The sequence below is a fragment of the Saccopteryx leptura genome, chromosome 5, assembly GCF_036850995.1.
Source record: "Saccopteryx leptura isolate mSacLep1 chromosome 5, mSacLep1_pri_phased_curated, whole genome shotgun sequence".
Classification (NCBI taxonomy): domain Eukaryota; kingdom Metazoa; phylum Chordata; class Mammalia; order Chiroptera; family Emballonuridae; genus Saccopteryx; species Saccopteryx leptura.
The window spans coordinates 44,936,672-44,957,017 of record NC_089507.1 but is presented as its reverse complement, the minus strand read 5'-3'; the positions used below and the strand labels follow the sequence as shown (position 1 = coordinate 44,957,017).

General features: G+C 35.1%; 1 protein-coding gene across 5 annotated transcripts in view; it reads right to left on the bottom strand.

Annotated features, from left to right (window-relative positions):
- The window catches only part of ADGRL3 (adhesion G protein-coupled receptor L3), an 838,394-nt gene that overhangs the window by 507,828 nt on the left and 310,220 nt on the right, over positions 1-20,346 (bottom strand). For all 5 annotated transcript variants that reach the window (XM_066386326.1, XM_066386327.1, XM_066386329.1 and 2 more), the window contains exon 4: positions 6,056-6,259. In XM_066386326.1, coding sequence (XP_066242423.1) covers positions 6,056-6,259 — 204 coding nt within the window. The remainder of the gene's footprint in view (positions 1-6,055; positions 6,260-20,346) is intronic.

The following is a 20,346-nucleotide window of genomic DNA, read 5'->3' as shown; positions in this document are numbered from 1 at the left end:
CGTCAACCTGGAAACGCTGAGGTTGCCTGTTCAAAACCCTGGGCTTGCCTGGTCAAGGCACATATGGGAGTTGATGCTTCCTGCTCATCCCCCCTTCTCTCTCTCACTCTCTCTCCCCTCACTATAATGAATAAATTAAAAAGAAAGAAAGAAAGAAAGAAAGAAAGAAAGAAAGAAAGAAAGAAAGAAAGAAAGAAAGAAAGAATCCTTTAAGTTGTTTCATGGGAACACACCAGAGCTCATAATCAGATCTAATCCTGGCACCACTATAGCCCTGTTAGGTATTACTGGGAAGTATAAACCAGTATTGAATGAAAATCCTAGCAGATGCTCTTTTTTTTTTGCAGAATAGCTTATCAAACCTAAACCAAAATAGAACGTGTAACAAAGGATAACTTTGTTTTCTGTAATGAGAATAACTTATGCCCAACAAATAACATTTTTAATTGTCTTTTCTTTTTCAAATTTGGATATTATATATTGTAAGTTATGGGTTTTTAAATTTGGGGTCAGAAAGTTGAGTCTCTGTTCAAAGGAGTATGTTGAAGAACTCATTTATAAATGTTTAGATAACAACACCATCATTTCTTACCAATATTTTCTGACTCCTTTTGTCTTTCTTTAAAAAATATATATGTTTTAATGTATTGATTTTAGAGAGAGGAAGGGGGAGAGAGAGTGCAAAACATTGATTTTGTTGTTCCACTTATTTATACATTCACTGGTTCTTTTTTTTTTTAATTTTTATTTATTTATTTATTTTTTACAGAGACAGAGGGTGAGTTAGAGAGAGGGATAGACAGGGACAGACAGACAGGAATGGATAGAGATGAGAAGCATCGATCATTACTTTTTCATTACGCCTTGCAACCCCTTAGTTGTTCATTGATTGCTTTCTCATATGTGCCTTGACCTCGGGCTTTCAGCAGACTGAGTAACCCCTTGCTGGAGCCAGCGACCTTGGGTTCAAGCTGGTGGGCTTTTCCTCAAACCAGATGAGCCCTCACTCAAGCTGGTGATCTCGGGGTCTTGAACCTGGGTCCTCTGCATCCCAGTCCGAAGATCTATCCACTGCACCACCGCCTGGTCAGGCCACTGGTTAATTCTTAGATGTGCCCTGACTGTGGACTGAACGAACAACCTTGGAACATCCAAATGATGCTCTCACAAGCTGAGACACCTGGACAGGGAACCTCTTGTCTTTCTTATCTGAGTAAGTGGTACTGTCATTCACCATGTGATCTCTCAAGCCAGAAACTCGGTTTGTTTTCTTTGTACAAGTCTTCTGTCTTACACATCCGCTGATTCTCTAACTCTTGTCATTGGTCTTCATTATTATAAATGATATCACTACTCGTTGAGTCAGGGCCACCATCACTTATCAAAGTCAACAGAATAACCTTCCCATTTTCAGTCCTGAAGCACCTACATCATTCTTCCAATGCAGGTCACTCTTTGCTTAATTTCTCTAAGATTAATTTAATTGCTCCCATGTTTCCATCAGAAAAATTATGAACTCCTCATTATGTTATAGCATATCATCCTGATCAGATCCTTGATTAATTCTCTAGATCATTCTGGACTAATGCCTAGACATAATCCATTGGAATTCTAAGTTCCAATTATACTGAACGAGGCGTTGGTGCTATTGTTTCCTCTGTCTATAATACTATCTTTCTTCTACTTCCATGATTGTCTAACTGCTACTTGTCTGTCAGGTCACAGTTTAGATACCACTTTCTATTCAGGAGCACTTTCTCTAATCCTCCAAGCCCAGTAGATACTCCCTCCATAATATTCTATAATCACCTGTGAAATAGGTATTCATGGTTTTGCCTCTTTGCTACACAATTGCTACTGTGAACACATAGGTTATGAAATGGCCTGCGACATGAATAATTAGATTATGGAAACTGACCTAACCCAATGAACATTAAATTTTCTTTTTGGAAAACTAAACTAAAAAGCAAGAAGATTGTGCCAGTTGGTGGTTGCTACTAAGGGGAGAGGTGACAGTCACAATGTTAATGACAAAGAAAACTGATGGAAAGTTAGAAAATCAAAGAATAATTAGGCTCATTTGAAAGGTATGAGGTGATTCCTTGACATTATTTACTGATATCCATGGTCCAGTTGGTCCAGTACTCAAGAGTCTTCAGATTCCCATAATAATTATGTATTTTTTTAAATTTTATTTTATTATTATTTTTTTTTTTTTGTATTTTTTTGAAGTTGGAAACGGGGAGGCAGTGAGACAGACTCCTGCATGTGCCCGACCGGGATCCACCCGGCACGCCCAACAGGGGGTGATGCTCTGCCCATCTGGGGCGTTGCTCTGTTGCAATCAGAGCCATTCTAGCACTTGAGGCAGAGGCCATGGAGCCATCCTTAGCACCCGGGCCAACTTTGCTCCAATGGAGCCTTGGCTGCGGGAGGGGAAGAGAGAGACAGAGAGGAAGGAGAGGGCAGGGGTGAGAAGCAGATGGGCACCTCTCTTGTGAGCCCTGGCCGGGAATTGAACCCGGGACTCCTACATGTCAGGCCAACATTCTACCACTGAGCCAACTGGCCAGGGCTTTTAATTATGTATTTTTAAAACACCATTCCTACATTTAGCACTCCCTCTCAAATAAACACATACACACAAATGTAAAGTTTCTGTTAATTATCATTTACAAACAAGGCTTCTGCCTCTTTGGGTGTAGGGGAGAAGTATCCTTTAGCAAGCATTTGCCAATACTCTGTTCTCTTCTTGACTCTCAATACTCACTGAGAGATCAAACTGTCAATTCTCCACCTTTGTCTCTTGCACTTAGTACAATACCCAGCATGCGTTGTACTCAATCCCACATTGTTTAAAAAATATAAGAGCAAATATAAATGAAGGAACCACCAGTATTTAATAATTCAAAGGCTGATTTATGTGTAAAGTAATAAAATATCAAATGGAGTTTTTCCTTGCTCATAATTATTATAAAAACATTCCCATCTATGATATAAATATAAAAACCCCCAAAATGGGGAAATGGAAAAAAAAAACTGATTGTAGATTTTGGTGTGATTCTCTAAAGGACTGATAGAATACACCGGCCCCTTGAAAAAGCATTTTAGTTCTTGCAAAAGGTAGTTTATGACTTGTCAGGACTGAAATGCTTTAGCTGTGTTCAGAGAAAACACTCACATGAACCCTGCACACATTATGTGTGGCTTGCAGGAGGGTTATTTGTAGATCATCTCAATAAAATTTTAGGCATCTGCATGAAAATCACAATTAAAGCAAGAAAAGTGCTGATAAAAAACACATTAACATTCCTTTAGCTTCAAGGAAAAGTCTTGATATCTAGTTATTAACTGGGCAATCTGCCCTCAGACTTCCTTCCGCCTTAATATGCTAAAGAGAAACATGCCTTCTGAGAACAATGTGTTTTTCTTTTTAATTCTTTGTGCATTGCTGCTCTACTGTGAAGTCATAATTCCTGTGAATCTAAACACTCATTAACTCTCAAAAACTACTAGTCGCTATGTGGCGTCAAATGAATGTAAAGGAAAAAACAGGCAAAGTTTAATTTCAAACCAATAAAAGGGTTTTTATGTTGTTTATGTTGCATTGCTATTGCTGTTTTTATTGGGTTTCTTACTTGCTTGTTTGACTATCTATAGAACAAACAGAGGTTAACACTTTTTATAAAGTAATATCAATTTTTTTTCAATCAGATTGTATTAATACCAGCCTTTATTATTTAAATTTATTTCTGGATTTTCTGGATTTTAAAGTATCTTCTTTCTATAACAGACTGTGTTTTTGTTGTTGCTGCAGTTTTTGTTTTTTGGGGTTTTTTTTTGAGAAAAGTGTGCAGGGGAGGGAGGGAAGGAAGTAAAGTTTACTGACATTTTCTTGTTTTCATTCTTCCATGTTTTTTTTTTTTAAATTTGAAGAGCTCAAGATAATGGGGTATGTCTTATTTCAAGTTTACATTTAATACCTGTCCAAGCACTCTAGATGTATGTACTATCTTCTACATTAGGAAAGATTATGTCCCTATAATATTTGCTTATTCTTCTTTATTCTTTTTATAAAGCACTCAAAGATGACCTTCAGATGCCTTGTGTCTCATGATAAAATTAGTTCTGCACAAAAGCAACTTCTAAAAGGTATTGTCTCATCATAGCAGATTAACACGATTTTGTTGGCTCCTTTTAAATCACATTTACCTCAGTCTCCATTTATGAGATCAAATGAAGGTTGCCTTGGACCTTCATTTCCATTTCTGTCCAAAACAGAATATAATTTTCCCATTTGTAAACTGATAGAAAAACATAATTTATTACCCAATACTACAATGAAACCTCCCACTTACATGGGAGTAAAAGCTCGTAATATAGAAATCTTATTAAGCATTAAAAGATGGGGGAATATTTAAATTCAGCCAATTCTTTATTTAAAGTTCCATTGGAAAAAAACTATTCTAATATTCTGAATTTCTGTCATAAGACAGAATTGTCATCAGATAGGAGTGTTTGTGTGTGTGTGTGTGTGTGTATTTTTGTTAGTACTAGACATAGTGATGAATGTATATACATTGGAGTACATTAATTTTAATTTCATATTATTATTTTATAATATAAACCAGAAGCCAATATCATGATAGAAATGTTGTGACTGCTGAAGCACTTTCTGGGAAGAATATAACTGGGCCCAATTTAGAGAATTTCACATTTGAAATGGTAATGCAAAACAGGAAGCAGAAAAGAAAAAAAAATGAAGTTCATAAAGAATGTTGACTATATATTTTCCTTGAATTTTCAGAACATGTTGTAGTCAATTCCACATGCTTCTGTGAAAGTATATATACTCACCCACCACCACTGCCTGTTCCCGCTAATCTGAATAGAAAGATTCTGGGCCATCACATGAATGATGAGACTTAGTGGACAGCCACTAAGAGTGCCAAGTTTCACTCCTTCTATGTGGCTGCAGTAATTGAAGAGTTAGGTTCAACTCTCACAGGTCTCTTAAATCTGCAATGAATTTATGGTGCATCTCCCTTAGGCCCTGAACTGAAACCTAGTATTCCAACTTGTTTTATTAGAGAATTCAGTAATGGGGTTGAGAAGATAAGCTCAACTAGTCTAATAGTATTTCATGTTCTTTTGCCAGTATTACTTGTATGCTTATACCCTGAGGACATTTTGGGGTAGGAGAGGTGACTGTGTTTTGGAACAAGACTTGATTTATTTATGGTTCAACGGGCCAAATGCTTCCTAGCTTTTTTTTTTATGCTATGAAACACAAAGAAAATTGTAGGTATAATACATATTATATATACTTTTATATACGGCATGGGCAAAAGTAGGTTTACAGTTGTGAGTACATGTAATAGTTTAATAAAAAAGGTTACACTGGCTAAATACTACAAGATCTTTACAAGACCTTTACAAGCTCAAGTAAAATATAAAGTATTGGGGGAAAAATAGTATTGAATTTTGGGCAATATACTCAATATTCCTCACTGGAGCTTCATGGGCTGTGTGTCACTCACTATACTTGCCAGCTACAGAGACGACATTATAAATTACTTTCAAACATGTTCTTAATTAGCTTGCTTCTGTAATCAGCACTTTTCTATTATGTTTTATGCTTTAAATATCTATATACAATTCCTAACCAAGTTTTCATTATATTTTCAAAATTTTGGTAATTTCCATTGATGAGAATTTTTTTTAAAAACAAGATCATCAGAAATGCTAAAACCTGCATTTCACAACCATTCAAATCATGCAAAAGTTGAAACTCACTAAAAGTAACTCAGTTTCCTGTGATAAAGCAGAGATATTTCAAATCCAATCATAAACTTAAGATCAACATTTTGAAATAATGATGAGGCTCTTATGGTGAACAAGCATGCATTGCTAAACAGCTGACTAGGATACAACTAAGTATAAATGTCAGCTACAAATATATGAAAAGACACATTTGGGGCACTGCCTGGCACTGAGCTTCCCAGGAGCCCCTGCCCAGCCACCCCCAGCCCTCCTTCCCCACCGCTGGTCGCACCTTGGGCTGGGATCTGGGCTCCTTGGGCACCTGGACCACGAACTCCTCTGGTAGCTCCACGGGGCCCTTGTCCACGGTGAGCGGTGGCGCGCTCTGCAGCTGGCTGCTGAAGGAGATGTCTGGGTGGTAGAGCGCCTCCTGGGCTGCGCTCAGCGTGTCGCGGTGGAGCAGCGAGGGCTGGATGTCGCTCACTGTGCTTGCCACCTGCGGGGACCGCAGGGCGCACCATCAGACTCCGCTCAGGTCAGGACCGCCTCCGAGGAGTCCTGCCAGAGGCTATTCCCGAGGCTGCTCTCAGCTGCAGGCCCCAGGCCCCAGACTCCATCCACCCCGTCTAGACAACCCTGGAGCTGAGGAGACCCTACCTCCTGGTCTCCAGCGTGATGATGACTGTGTAGTTCTGTCCCAGTTAAACACTATCTTAAGGAAACCAAACATCTCACCCTAATCCCCAACAATGATTTGAAAATTAGACATAATTACTGAAAGTAGAGGGAACTACCTGAAAAATATAAAAATTATCTATATTTTTACAGATTACAGCATTCTGATGTCAATATGGGCACTCATTTCTATACGTGTAAATAAAAATTTTGGTTACTGAATTAAATATTTTCACACAGAAAGCTTCTAAGTTAGTGGGTGACAAGTTTCAGAGAAGTGTTTTTTTTTATTAGTGTTGTTTTGTTTGTTGTATTGTTAACATGTATATAGATTGTTATATATATAGTTATTTATATGTTTCAGGTCATTTAACATTTTTGAAAGATACTGTATTAAGATCTGTGATGGACATTAAGGTGAAAAGGATATACACACATTTTTGCCATTTATATACACAGTGATTTCACTGACAAATGTACATATTACATAAATGAGTAAATATGAAAGACCAAGACAATAATGAAAAAATAAAATTTCACACATATGATGTTTTTAATAATTCACAAACAGTCATAAATTACATACTATGAAAAACAGCTACTTCAGTACAGGATTCTTTTCAGGTTAATTGGTACATAAAATACATATTTCTTTATGCTAATTGTAACTAGTACAATGAATAGAAATAATAATAATAAAACTGTTCCTCATAAAGAAAAATAAAATACAAGAAAACAGATTTTGCTTTACACAACTATTTTTGACATACTGTAACATGCATATTAAAAAAACACGTTAATAGTGCTATATATGGATACCATTCAATAGTCAGGAGAGAAACTAAGAAATTAAATAATGCAAAATAATTTTATAAGCATCTTTCTCACACTGAAAGTTCATACAGTGAGGCTACAATCTCTTGATATATAAAATATTTGCAAATTAAGTATGAAAACATGTTTATTTTCAACTTACAAAAAAATAATACAACCTTATCAAAAACAACAAAAAATAATATGAAGACATCTGTCAAACAATCCATTGATAATGAAAATGTTTAGATTATAACTAAGGAAACATCTCTATTTACACCTACTATAATGTATGAGTACCAGGCAAAAGATAATCTAAAAGCTTTTTTGACAGTATGTGTGAATAAAAAAAATGTCAAAGAAGGAAACAAGTTTTATGGCCAAAATAGTTGTAAAAATCAAAATTTCTAAGTAAGTGCCTCCCTTAATGTTTATATACAGTGACATTTCTTCTGATCATTTGTCTTCTGAAATGTCCCTCTCCCCATTGCCCCAAATGACAATGTGACTAATTTTTAATTACTTGTAACAAAAACACATACAGGCATGTTTTCCTTTACATCTTTATAACTACTCTATAAAAGGAAGTTAGCAAAAGATTGTAATGCTATATTATCCTAAAGCATCAGTTATAATAAAATTGAAAGATTTCATCGGCAGCCAAGTTAATATTATGGAGTGACAAAGTGTTGTGCTTACTCATTCAACAAATATTTGCTGAGTTCCCCTTATGTGTTCTTTTCTAGGTGCTGGAGATTTTGGTAAATAAAACAGATAATGTCCTACTTTAATAAGTCATCCATTCTTGTGTGGGAGAGAGAGAATGTACAAACAGAAAAATAATTTTTAAAAATACCATATAGAAATGAGTAATTTATAGAAAACTTAAAAAAGGATAATATGTAAAAGCTATTGTGTTTAGGTTTTTTTTTTTTTAAATTTATGAATTTTTAGAGAGAGAGGAAAAAAGAGGAAAAAAGAGAGAAAGAAATATCAATCTGGCTCTGGCTGATTGGCTCAGTGGAAGAGCATCAACCTGGTGTGTGGATGTCCCAGGTTCAATTCCAAGGCAGGACAAACAGAAGAAGCACCCATCTGCTTCTCCCCCTCTCCTTTCTGCTCCTGCAGCCATGGCTCAATTGGAGCAAGTTGGCCCCAGGTGCTGAGGATGGCTCCATGGCCTCCACCTCAGGCACCAAGAAGAGCATTGCTGAGCAATAGAGCAACGCTTAGATGAGCAGAGCATCACCCCCCTACAGGGCTTGCCAGGTGGATCCAGGTCCAGATGAATGGAGAAGTCTGTCTCTGCCTTCCCTCCTCTCACTGAATAAAAAAAGAAAAGAAAAGAGAAAAGGAAAGAAAAGAAAAGAAACATCAATCTGTTCCTCTATGTGTCTTGACTGGGGATCAAACTCACAACCTTTGAATATTGGGAAAATGCTCAAACCAACCAAGCTATCCAGTCAGGACTCTGTTTAGGCTTTTATGAAAGACTTATCTGTGGGAGTAAACTTTAAAGTGAGATACCAAGTTGCTAGTCATGTAAAAACCAGGAATAAAGAGCACTTCAGGCTGCTGTAAGGCCCTTAGGGTGGAACCACCTTGGCATGTTCAAGACAATGGCCAAGGGAGCTGTATGTAGAGGACTGGGAGAAGAATGATCCAGAGATGAGATCAGAGAGAGTAGCAACAAGCTGGATCACCGGCTTTTGTAAAAGAGAGTAAAAAATTTAGTTTTGGAGCCATTAAGTATCTGTTTAGGATAAACTGAATAAAGCTCCTGGGAAGGAAGAATGGGGCTAAAGGGAGAGGGGATAGTGATCTCTACTAAACTAGACATCAATTATTTCAGAAAAGGTCAATTTCTAGAATAGGTAGAGAATAATTGACTTAAAATGCATATAGAGTAGACTCGCCATCATCTGAAAAATATAATAGTGTCTGTATTAAATAAAAGATTTTTAGCTTAAACTAGAAATAAGGACATGGTCAGACTAGAACTAAAAATCAAGGTCTTGAGACCTAGAAAGTGTAGGTATGGATTAGAGAATAAAATTATTTTATGGAGTAAGATTCAGGAATAAAAAATACCAGGAATTGCCCTGGCCGGTTGGCTCAGTGGTAGAGCGTCGGCCTGGCGTGCGGGGGACCCGGGTTCGATTCCCGGCCAGGGTACATAGGAGAAGCGCCCATTTGCTTCTCCACCCCCGCCCCCCCCCTCCTTCCTCTCTATTTCTCTCTTCCCCTCCTGCAGCCAAGGCTCCATTGGAGCAAAGATGGCCCAGGCGCTGGGGATGGCTCCTTGGCCTCTGCCCCAGGCGCTAGAGTAGCTCTGGTCCAGGCAGAGCGATGCCCCGGAGGGGCAGAGCATCGCCCCCTGGTGGACAGAGCATCGCCCCTGGTGGGCGTGCCGGGTGGATTCCGGTCGGGCGCATGCGGGAGTCTGTCTGACTGTCTCTCCCCATTTCCAGCTTCAGAAAAATACAAAAAAAAAAAAAACAGGAATTAAGTAAAATTTGACTCTTGAGTGAAATGAAATTAAACTCTGATGTGTTCTATGAAACTGGAATATCTTGTGTGTCTATAGATCGGACTGTTTTCTAAATTCAACAGCTCTACGAAAGAAATTCAATGTCACCCTACAGTGAGAGCAAATGCAGAGAGGCTGTTACACTGTCCACATGAAGAAGGGGTATTCGAATAGAGCCAAGATCTAAACTTTTGTTGTTTCGCATATATAAAATCTGTTAAACTTAATAAATTGTATAATTTTGGGGAAATATCTGAGTTATAAATATAAATCTAGTTTTTCTCCTGAAGCTATCATAAAAAAATATGTCTTCAAGATAAACACAGTTATAAGAGTGGTATTCCTAGAACCATGGAATCTCAAGTCCGGAATCATTCAGCTAACATGATACATAATAACCCTTAGATTATCCCTGCTAAAAACCTACCAAATTTTACATGAAAAGGCAGTGATCACTTTGTCATTGAAACACCCACTTCCATTTGAATCAGCAAGTTCTTCCTCATGTCAACAAAGGTTATATTTATACCCTCACATTCTCCACCTACTTGTCTAAATTCTATAAACATGGGCTATGCAAAACAGATCAAGCTACTCACAGAAAGTACTTATATTTAGATACTTGAAGCTACCCTCCACCTCCAAAATGTTTCTTTTCTTCCCTATATGAATAAGAGGGAAGGTTTCTTTCAAATTAACTATAAAAAATACCTCAGAATGTTGTAGCATTAATTCTAATATGGAGCTTCCACCCCTTATACTCCTCTCTCATCTCCGTTTCAGACCACATTTTCAAACTCTGTTATGTGTAGTTCTAAGATGTAACAAAGGTAATTTTGGTGCTAGGACAAAAAGTAATGATAAAGTCAACATATCTTGTTCTTTTTCATCTCTTTCAGAGAGAGAAAAACTTCATTCTTATCTCCTTTAAAACTTGTAACACTAACAACAAATTTTCTGAAAACAAAATAAACTGATCCCATTTACAGTAGCATAAATACAATAAAATACTTAGAATAAATTTAAAGAGATGAAAGATGTCTACTCTGAAAATTATAAGACATTGATCAAAGAAACTGAAGAAGACACAGGTATACTGTGTTTGTGCATTCAAAGGTTTAAGATTTAGTACTATTAATATGTCAATACTACCAAAAGCTATCTATAGATTCAATGAAATACCTATCAAATTTTGAGCCTGACCTATAGTGGCACAGTGGATAAAGTGTCGACTGGAAATACTGAGGTCACCAGTTTGAAACACCAAGCTTCCCTGATCAAGGTCTATATGGGAGTTGATGCTTCCTGCTCCTACTACCCTTCTTCTCTCCCACCAACAAAAATAAATAGGTAAATAAATAAAGATTTGAATGACACCTGTATAGGAATAAGAAAAATACTACTAAAATTGTATTACTTATTGAATAACTAAAAAAATCATGAGGAATAAAAACAAAGCAAGAAGCATCACACTTTCTGATTTCAGCTATAAAATAAAGCAATAATCATCAAAGCAGTACAGTATTGGCAAAAAAAAAAGAGAGAAAAGAAAAAGAAAATTAAAAAAACCCCCAAAAACAAACAAACCAACAAAAAACACTAAGAAATAGACCAATGGAAGAGAATCAAGACCCAGAAGTATATGCTCAACTAATATTTCACAAGGGAACCAAGAATAATCAATGGAGAAAAGACAGCCTAATAGTGCTGAGATAATTGAATATTCACATTTAAAAGAATGTTCTATTACACCAGTCATAAAAATCAATTCAAAGTATGTTAAAGACTTAAATGTAAGAGCTGAATCCACGAAACCCCCTAGAACAAAACAGGAATAAAGCTCCCTGACATGCATCTTGGAAAAAATTTTTTGTGATATAATGCTTAAAACATGAGCTACAACATCAACAATAAACAAGATGGACCACATTAAACTAAAAATCTTCTGCACAGCAAATAAAAAAAAATGATGAGCAAATGAAAAGACAGCCTGGAGAATGGGAACAAATATTTGCAAACCATATATCTGATAAGGGGTTAATATTCAGTAAGTCCAGGTTGGGGCAAAAGCAGGTTTACAGTTGTCTGTATGAAAAAAAAAAGAATAAATAGCATAAAAATAAACTCAGTGCTTAGTGTACTCACAACTGTAAACCTACTTTTGCCCCATCCTGTATAAAGAATTCATACAACTCAAGAGTAAAAAGAATTTCATGGTCATGGACAGCAGTGCGGTGCCTGCCTAGGGAGGGAATAGAAGAGGGCAGAGGGGGGTAAATGGAGATGGTCAAAGACTTGGTTTGGGGAGGGAGGGTGAACACACAACAAAGTGCACAGAGTTGTGTTATGGACTTTGTCACCTGAAACCTGTATGATTATGTTAACTGGTGTCACCCCAATAAAATTTAATTAACAAACAATAGAAAATCAACTGTTTCTAACAAAGGCTATTATCAAAAAGATAAGAGACAACAGATACAAACATGGATATGCAGAAAAGGGAACACTTGCACACTGTTAGTGAGAATGCAAATTAGTATAGGCTCTATGTAAACAGTATGGGTGGTTCTCAAAACAATTAAAAATAGAACCACCATATGATCCTCCAATTCTATTTCTGGTAATATATCCAGAGAAAATACAAATGCTAACTTAAAAGAGTATCTGCACCCATGTTCATAGCGGCATTATTTACAAGAACAAAGAAAAAAAAATACCCCAGTATCCATCAATAGATGAATGAATAAAGCAGTTATGTTGTATACATACAATGTATACAATATTTTTCAATCATGAAAAATTAAGATATCTTACCATTTGCAATTACTTGGACTGACCTTGAAGGTATTATGCTAAGTTAAACTGAAAAAAAAAATACTGCGTGATCTCACTTGCATGTGGAAACTAAAAAACAAATAAAAAATAAACAAAAAACATGGAAAAAGAGAGTACACCTGTGACTGCCAGAAGCAGAACATACTTCCAATTATCAGATAAATAACTACGATATATATATATATATATATATATATATATATATATAATGTACAATAACATGATGACTACAGCTAATACTGCTGTATAATGTATAGAAAATTTGTTATAAGAGTAAAATCCTAAAGTTCTCAATAGAAAGAGAAAGGCTTCTTTTTTCTTCCTTTTCATTTTATTTCATCTATATGAGAAGATCGATATTAGCTGAATGGTAGTCATTTCACAATAAATTTATTTTTTAAACTTTTTAAATTATTTTTATTTACTTATTCATTCATTTTTTTAGAGGAGAGAGGCAGGGGAGGAGCAGGAATCATCAACTCCCATATTGCTCCTTGACCGGGCAAGCCCAAGGTTTTGAACTGGTGACCTCAGCATTTCAGGTCGACGCTTTATCCACTGCGCCACCACAGGTCAGGCTTCACAATAAATTTAACCAAATATGCTGTATGCCTTAAACAAATACAGAGATATTTCAATTATTTCTCAATAAAACTGTAATAAATTACATATCTAATTAAGACTTCATTTTTGTAAAAAGGGGATTCACTAATTTTTTTAAAAAATATAAATTGCTTTGCCCTGGCTGGATGGTTCACTTGATTAGAGTGTTGTCCTGATATGCCAAGGTTGTGAGTTAAATCCCTGGTCAGGACACATACAGAAATCAACCAATGAATGCATAAACAAGTGGAACAACAAATTAATATGTCCCTCTCTCTCTCTCCCTTCTTCTGTTTAAAAAAAAAAAAAGTTGAATTGCTTTAATCACAAATAATATTTAATATTCATCATAAGTAATATGAGTTATCATCATAATCAACTTGTTCACATAATTACTTCAGGTATATTTACTATTTAAACTTTGATTCTGCTTTACTCTTGGGCAAGCATGCAATATGAAAATTAATATTTCATAATCTTCTAAAATTATCAAAATATTTCCTTTTTGTTTATGTATAGTCTTCAACATCAAAGGGCACCATAGCATCAAAGATTCTAAATATTGGTTGTGGGTAAATATGAAGCAAATAAACATAAAAAACATGAAAAAGGCAAAGTGTTTAAGATGGAACTACAGAATTTTCCTCTTATCTGTGGAACTAATAATTGAAATAAATAATGAAAATATCCGATTTCAATGGCATCTACTTTCATTGATCAATATTGACATATAAATACTAATTTAAAAGATAGTAAATGAATATTTTTTCTAAACAATTTAACTATGATATTTCTGTTTTCTTGTTTCTTAGATGAGTTGCGATAAAACTCAGTCAATTATTTAACTTCTACCGCCAAACATCTACTGATCATAATACTGAGCTTGGAATCTAGACAAAACAATAGTCTGCAGTACTAATATAATTCTAAGGTGAGAGAAATCCCCCAAAACAGAATATCACCTGACTTAATTTATCAGAGTTACAAGTGATTAAACTTTCATATATTAAGAATATCTCTTCTGGCCCTGGCTAGTTGCTTCATGGTTGAGAGTTGATTCAGTGTGTGGAAGTCCCAGGTTCGATTCCTGGTCAGGGCACATGGACAAGTGTACATCTGCTTCTCCATCCCTCCTTCTCTTACTTCTCTCTCTCTCTCTCTCTCATCTGCCTCCCACATCCATGGCTCAAATGGTTCAAGCAAGTTGGACCCAGGTGCTGAGGATGGGTCCATGGCCTCACCTCAGGTGCTAATATAGCTCAGTTGCTGAGCAACGGAGCAAAGCCCCAGATCAGCAGAGTATTGCTACATACAGGGCTACCCTGGTCAGGGTATATGGGGACTCTGTCTCTCTGCCACCCGCCTCCCACTTAATTAAAAAAAAAAGAAAAAGATTGTCTCTCACAAGTCATTTGTTTTTGTGTTTTATGGTAATATTTTACGATATTGTTTTTGTAATTATGAGCCTTGTAGAATTTTAAATGTACTGTAATTACAACTATGAGTCTAATCTACATATTCAATTTTACCTTTCACTATAATCTTCTTGTATACAATACCTATCTCCCTATAAATACTTGCCTAATCCTTTGTTCAAAATATCCTTCGGGTAGGATACCCTGTTTCCTAATGCTCAGGCTTTTCCAAATATCACTATTCCCATAATACTTCTAATATATATATATACATATATATATACATATATATGTATATATATATATACACACACACACATATACATATATACACACACATATACATATATATTATATATATGTATATTATATATATTGATATATACACTACATATAATATAGTCACTATATATAAAATTAGCTTCTAATTTCACACTATTTCCCTTTCTTTCTGTACTAAAATCAAAACTTTAAGTTTACTTTTAAATTCTAATAATTCAAAATGTTATTTTTTTGTTTCTAAGGTTAAGCAAATACAATATTGCTTTTTTCTAAAATAAAAATTTATAGAATTTGTTTTATTTTTGTAATATTCTAGCTTGTTTCCTATACATTTTTTGTTGATTTATTTCTATTTAAATCATAGGTGTACAAAATAAGACAAATGCTCAGTAGGTTATTAAAATGCCCTTTGGCTTGACCTATGGTGGCACAGTGGTTAAAATGTCGACCTGGAATGCTGAGGTTGCTGGTTCAAAACCTCTGGCTTGCCCGGTTAAGGATCATATGGAAGTTGATGCTTCCTACTCCTCCCCACTTCTCTCTCTCTATCTTTCTCCCTCTCACTCTCTCTCCCCCTCCACTTTCTGTAAAATGAATAAATAAAAAATGCCCTTGGAAAAAGTTTTCACAAGATTTTTAAGAGATTTTTATTTGAATTTCTTTTCTAACAACTATTTTAAATGTCACTATGTTATTAGATTGATGTTTCTGAGTCAATTTTTTTTCATCCTAAAATTAATGATACTACTGTCTATATCTCACTGGATTTTTACAGGTATTCACCAAGCTACCATGAGCAAAAGTGTTCAGCTAATTGCCAAGTAGTATATAAATGCAGAAATGTTATTGAAATAACAAATAGTTGATTGATACAGAATATCTAATCTAACTTTCATGCCACTGCATATGCATGGGGAGGAGTATGAGGGGAGAGGAGAGAGATTATTGTTCTCAATTGTTTTTTTATAAGTAAAGGATTGTCCCAATCCTACTTCCTTATGCATACTTGTAAGGGTCACTTTCCCCCAGCACTTTCATTTTAGCCATATAAAAAGACTACATTGTGCCTGACCAGGCGGTGGCGCAGTGGATAGAGCTTTGGACTGGGACTCAGAGGACTCAGGTTTGAGGCCTTCAGGTTGCTAGCTTGAGCCCAAGGTTGCTGGCTAGAGCAAGGGGTCACTCAGTCTCCTATAGCCCCCGAGCCAAGGCACATATGATAAAGCAATCAATGAACAACTAAGGTGCCACAACGAAAAATTGATGCTTCTCATCTCTCTCCCTTCCATTCTGTCTGTCCCTATCTGTCTCTCTCTCTCTCTCTCTCTCTCTCTCTCTCTCTCACACACACACACACACACACACACACACAAGATTACATATTCCCTGATTTCTTCCTAATGTGTATGATGCATCTGCATAATTTCTTAATAGGCTGGGCAGTAATCTCTAACAAAAGTCATAAAAGTTCCAATTTAGGCACATGACTAAAGAAGTCACTGGGTAGAAATTACAACATGGAAATTCTAACACAGAGAAAAATCTGTTTCAATTGTAGGCCTTATAAGAAAGTGGCTCAGTAGTGATTAATTGTCTACCTGTGTATGATGAATCAACTTTCATAGTATACCTGGATATTACTCAATTTAACTCAATAACTCATTCACTAGGCTGAATTTTATAAAGTGTCAGTATACCCTATGAGGGTTATGAAGTCTCCCTTCACACTAGGTTCCACACTCTTCTATACTGCATAGCTTGTTACAGTGAGATAAAACGTATTTTGCAACTTCTGCTCTCCAGATGACAGAACAATCAAGTAATAAAAGTTGTATAAGACATTGTGAAAATAGTGGAAGAGCCAAAAACTTGGTTATAAGAAAAGGAAACCTTCCTTCATAGCGTTAAAAAAAATATCAGAAACAACAGAAAATTATTTTTAATTGGCTTTCAAGTATGCATCTTCTATGGCCTAAAAAGCGTGGGAAAACTGTGGCTATTCATTGCCACGGTTTCCTAGATTGTAATATTGTGATATAACTATCTCAAACCTTTGTTAAAATAAGTAAGCAAAGAGTAAAGTTTCTGTTACAAGATACAAATTTATAAAACTATAATCAGTTCCCGATAAAGACATTTTCATTCAAATTAAACAAAATGCATATTATATCTTATTCATCTAAGTGACAATAGTTATAGTTTTTCTTTTCTAACTAAAAATGCCTTATTTGTAAATATACTGCAAAGTGATTTAAACTAATATTAACAAAAATAAAATTCTAAAATTTAATATTTGGAGAATTTCAACTTTCTTTTAATTTTCTTTCCCCTGCTCCCAATTTAAGAATATAAAATTTTAATGGTATAAAAAGTTGTGCTTTCAGAATGTTATAAAGTAAATCATTTCTTTAAAAATCTTTATATCTATAGTAACAGAGCACTTTCCCTTAGTCACACTGCTAATTATACTTGATGTGTGGGAAAAATCAGTGGAAAAAAATACACATTTTACAAGAGATCTATCTTGTGAGTTCTTTTTTCCTATCTTAAATTAATCACATTAGGCATCTCTGAAGATAGTTGAGAAGAATGAAAACTTTTTATTTATTCTTTTATCTGGTAGTAGAGAATTTTACCCCACTATCCCCTCCTCAATACACATATAAAATGAAAGAAAGCAATATGCTGGTTAACCAGAAAGCAGATTTGTTAGCCAGTTCACATATCAAAATGATTAATTACATTATATTTGTGGTACATACATAGAGTGTGATTATTATTGGATACCTACTTTTAAAAATCAGCATAATGGTTTTTTATCTGTGTGCAGAAGTGGGACATCAAGCCTATAACCTATTAAACATCTGGACTATTCCAACTGTCCTCAGCTATTGTGACTACTACAATGTGGCTTCCTTTTAAGCAAATATGTAGGGCTCCCTGGAGGGACAGCATCAGACCAGCTTGTTGCTTTGAATATTATGTATTATCTGTCTTCATTATTAAATCATGTGCCCTTAAAGTTTGCATGGTTTGACCAACTTCACTATCAAAAGGGGGGAAAAAAAAGAAAGAAAATAATAAATAAAGGATCATTGCTAAATTGTTACCACCATTGTTGACTTGTAACAAAAGCTACAGGAAAGAAATAGCCCTGATCTAATTCAGATAATGTCAAGAATTACAACGTTCATGGTAACTCTAACAGCTTGGAGAGAAACAGGAATGTGTGAAAGCTATTTGTTCTTTTTATAAATATAGAAGGTTTCCTCTTTTAAGTATATGATCTAATCATATCCGGATCTTTTTTCCTCATGCCATCTATTATTCTCTATTGCTACAAAATTATCTATTCTAAAATTATCTAACAAAAAATTAGTTTTTTTGAAAGGCTGTCTTGATTTTGTATATTATTTTTTATCTTTTAATTTCATCAAAACAATCATTTCCCTGATTTAGCTCCATGCATTTATCCCTTTTAACTTCACATTAAACTCATAATACCAACGTGAGGTATGTGTTTCAGTCACTATTCAATTTCTTCCAACCTTGGGTGAACAGTGGAGACAGGAATTTTATTGGGTTTATAGTCTAATTAAAAGCAACAGGCTTGCACTCTGAATAGCTTTTCAACACTCTTTAACATTTTTTTTAATGCTGATCTAAGCTTAAGATGTTCATTAGTAACTCATTAAAGACTTAGTTCCAGTCCAGTGGGTGAGCCCTGAATATAATGATGGAATGTGTATACAAATGTGTAGGCTCATAATTAGGAAAACAGTCACAACTGGGGATTAAGAGTATACAATGTAGTCTTTGAAAAACACTATGAAGAGCAAGTGACCCCAAGATGGTGTTATATTTTAAATTTTGCTTACTATCCAGGTTATTTCTGATTTTAGTTCTAATTCCAAAAGGTATGTTTTAATGAACACATTCTCCCAGGATTAAATGTTTGAGGATTTGTGTTAGGGTCTTTCTGCACATTATTTTACTTAATCATCATACACTAACAAAGTAGGCCTAATTACCCTTTTAATAAATAAAGAAACTGTGAATCAAATTGGATAAGGTCATGTATCTTGGAAGCAATAGAATTGGAATTAGATTCTAAGGCTTGAGATCTTTCTTTTCATTTTACAGAACTATGAAAATTAGGATTGTAAAGCATCTTAGATTAGATAATATTGTAAATTTCAGGGTTTCATGTAAATATTACTTTCGATGTATACTGCATCCTCCTTCATTCACAGTTTCTTATTACTGCAGAAGCTGTTCAGTATCAACATTTGTAATTTATTATTTTTATTTGGCTTTCTCCTAAAAATTTTCCCCCAAAATAGTTATATTTCAAATTAACCCACTTGCCAGAAATAGTGGAATTTATCTAGGACTGTTGACATATAAAACCTCATGTGCTCTTCTGAATCTTATCTTTGTTTGTTAATAGATGCAATGTGAGTGATAACCAAAATACCATACATAGGTTTGATAAAAAGACATAATGAATTGCATAACTTTCTTGAGATGAAGTAAAAGGCAACCAGTAGATTGTAGAACATATCAGTGAAAAAGTCTACAAAAATAAAATTAAAGAGTCAATATTTATAATATAATTTGAGCAAAGATACAAAAAATATATAAATAAGAGATTTCCAAAATCCAGAAGAACAAGAACTCAGACTAGAACAAAAACTTTTTGGCCATCATGATTAAAGCTTAATGTCCTTTATCATTTTCTTAGGAGGTGTAATTGTAAGCTACTAGAAGAACCCAATAAATGACCTTGTTTTATATATTAGTAACTGCTATACAGTTTATATCAGAGTGAAGTTCCAATCATATTGACAGTTACTAGGTTTTATCACCATAATAAAAAACTGAATTACTGAACTACTTTTAGAAATCAAATATATAAGTAAAAAGGGAGGATGAATTAGGCTAGAAAAATGTTTTATGATTTCAAAGTGAATGTAAAATAGATAAAATTTAAGTGTGAAAATCCAGGCAAAAAGCCTTTCTTGAACTCTTACACGTAAATGTACACTAACAATATCATCTAGTCTTTTCTAAAAAAATACATTTCTATAGAGAACGCATAGAACTTAGTAATAAAAGAATTAAACATTGAGAAATAATTAAAAAATATTTCTTTCCCTGGCCAGTTGGCTCAGAGGTATAGTGCTGGCCCAATGTGTGTAAGTCCCAGGTTTGATTCCCAGTGAGAGGACGCAGAAACAATGATCTGCTCCTTCCCCCCATCCCCTCACTCTTCCCCTACTGTAGTCATGGCTCAAATAAGCAAGTTGGCCCCAGGTGCTGAGGATGGCTACACAGCCTCGCCTCAGACACTGAAATAGCTCAGTTGCTGAGCAACGGAGCAACACTACAGATGGGCAGAACATCAGCTCCAGATGGGGGTTCCTCGGT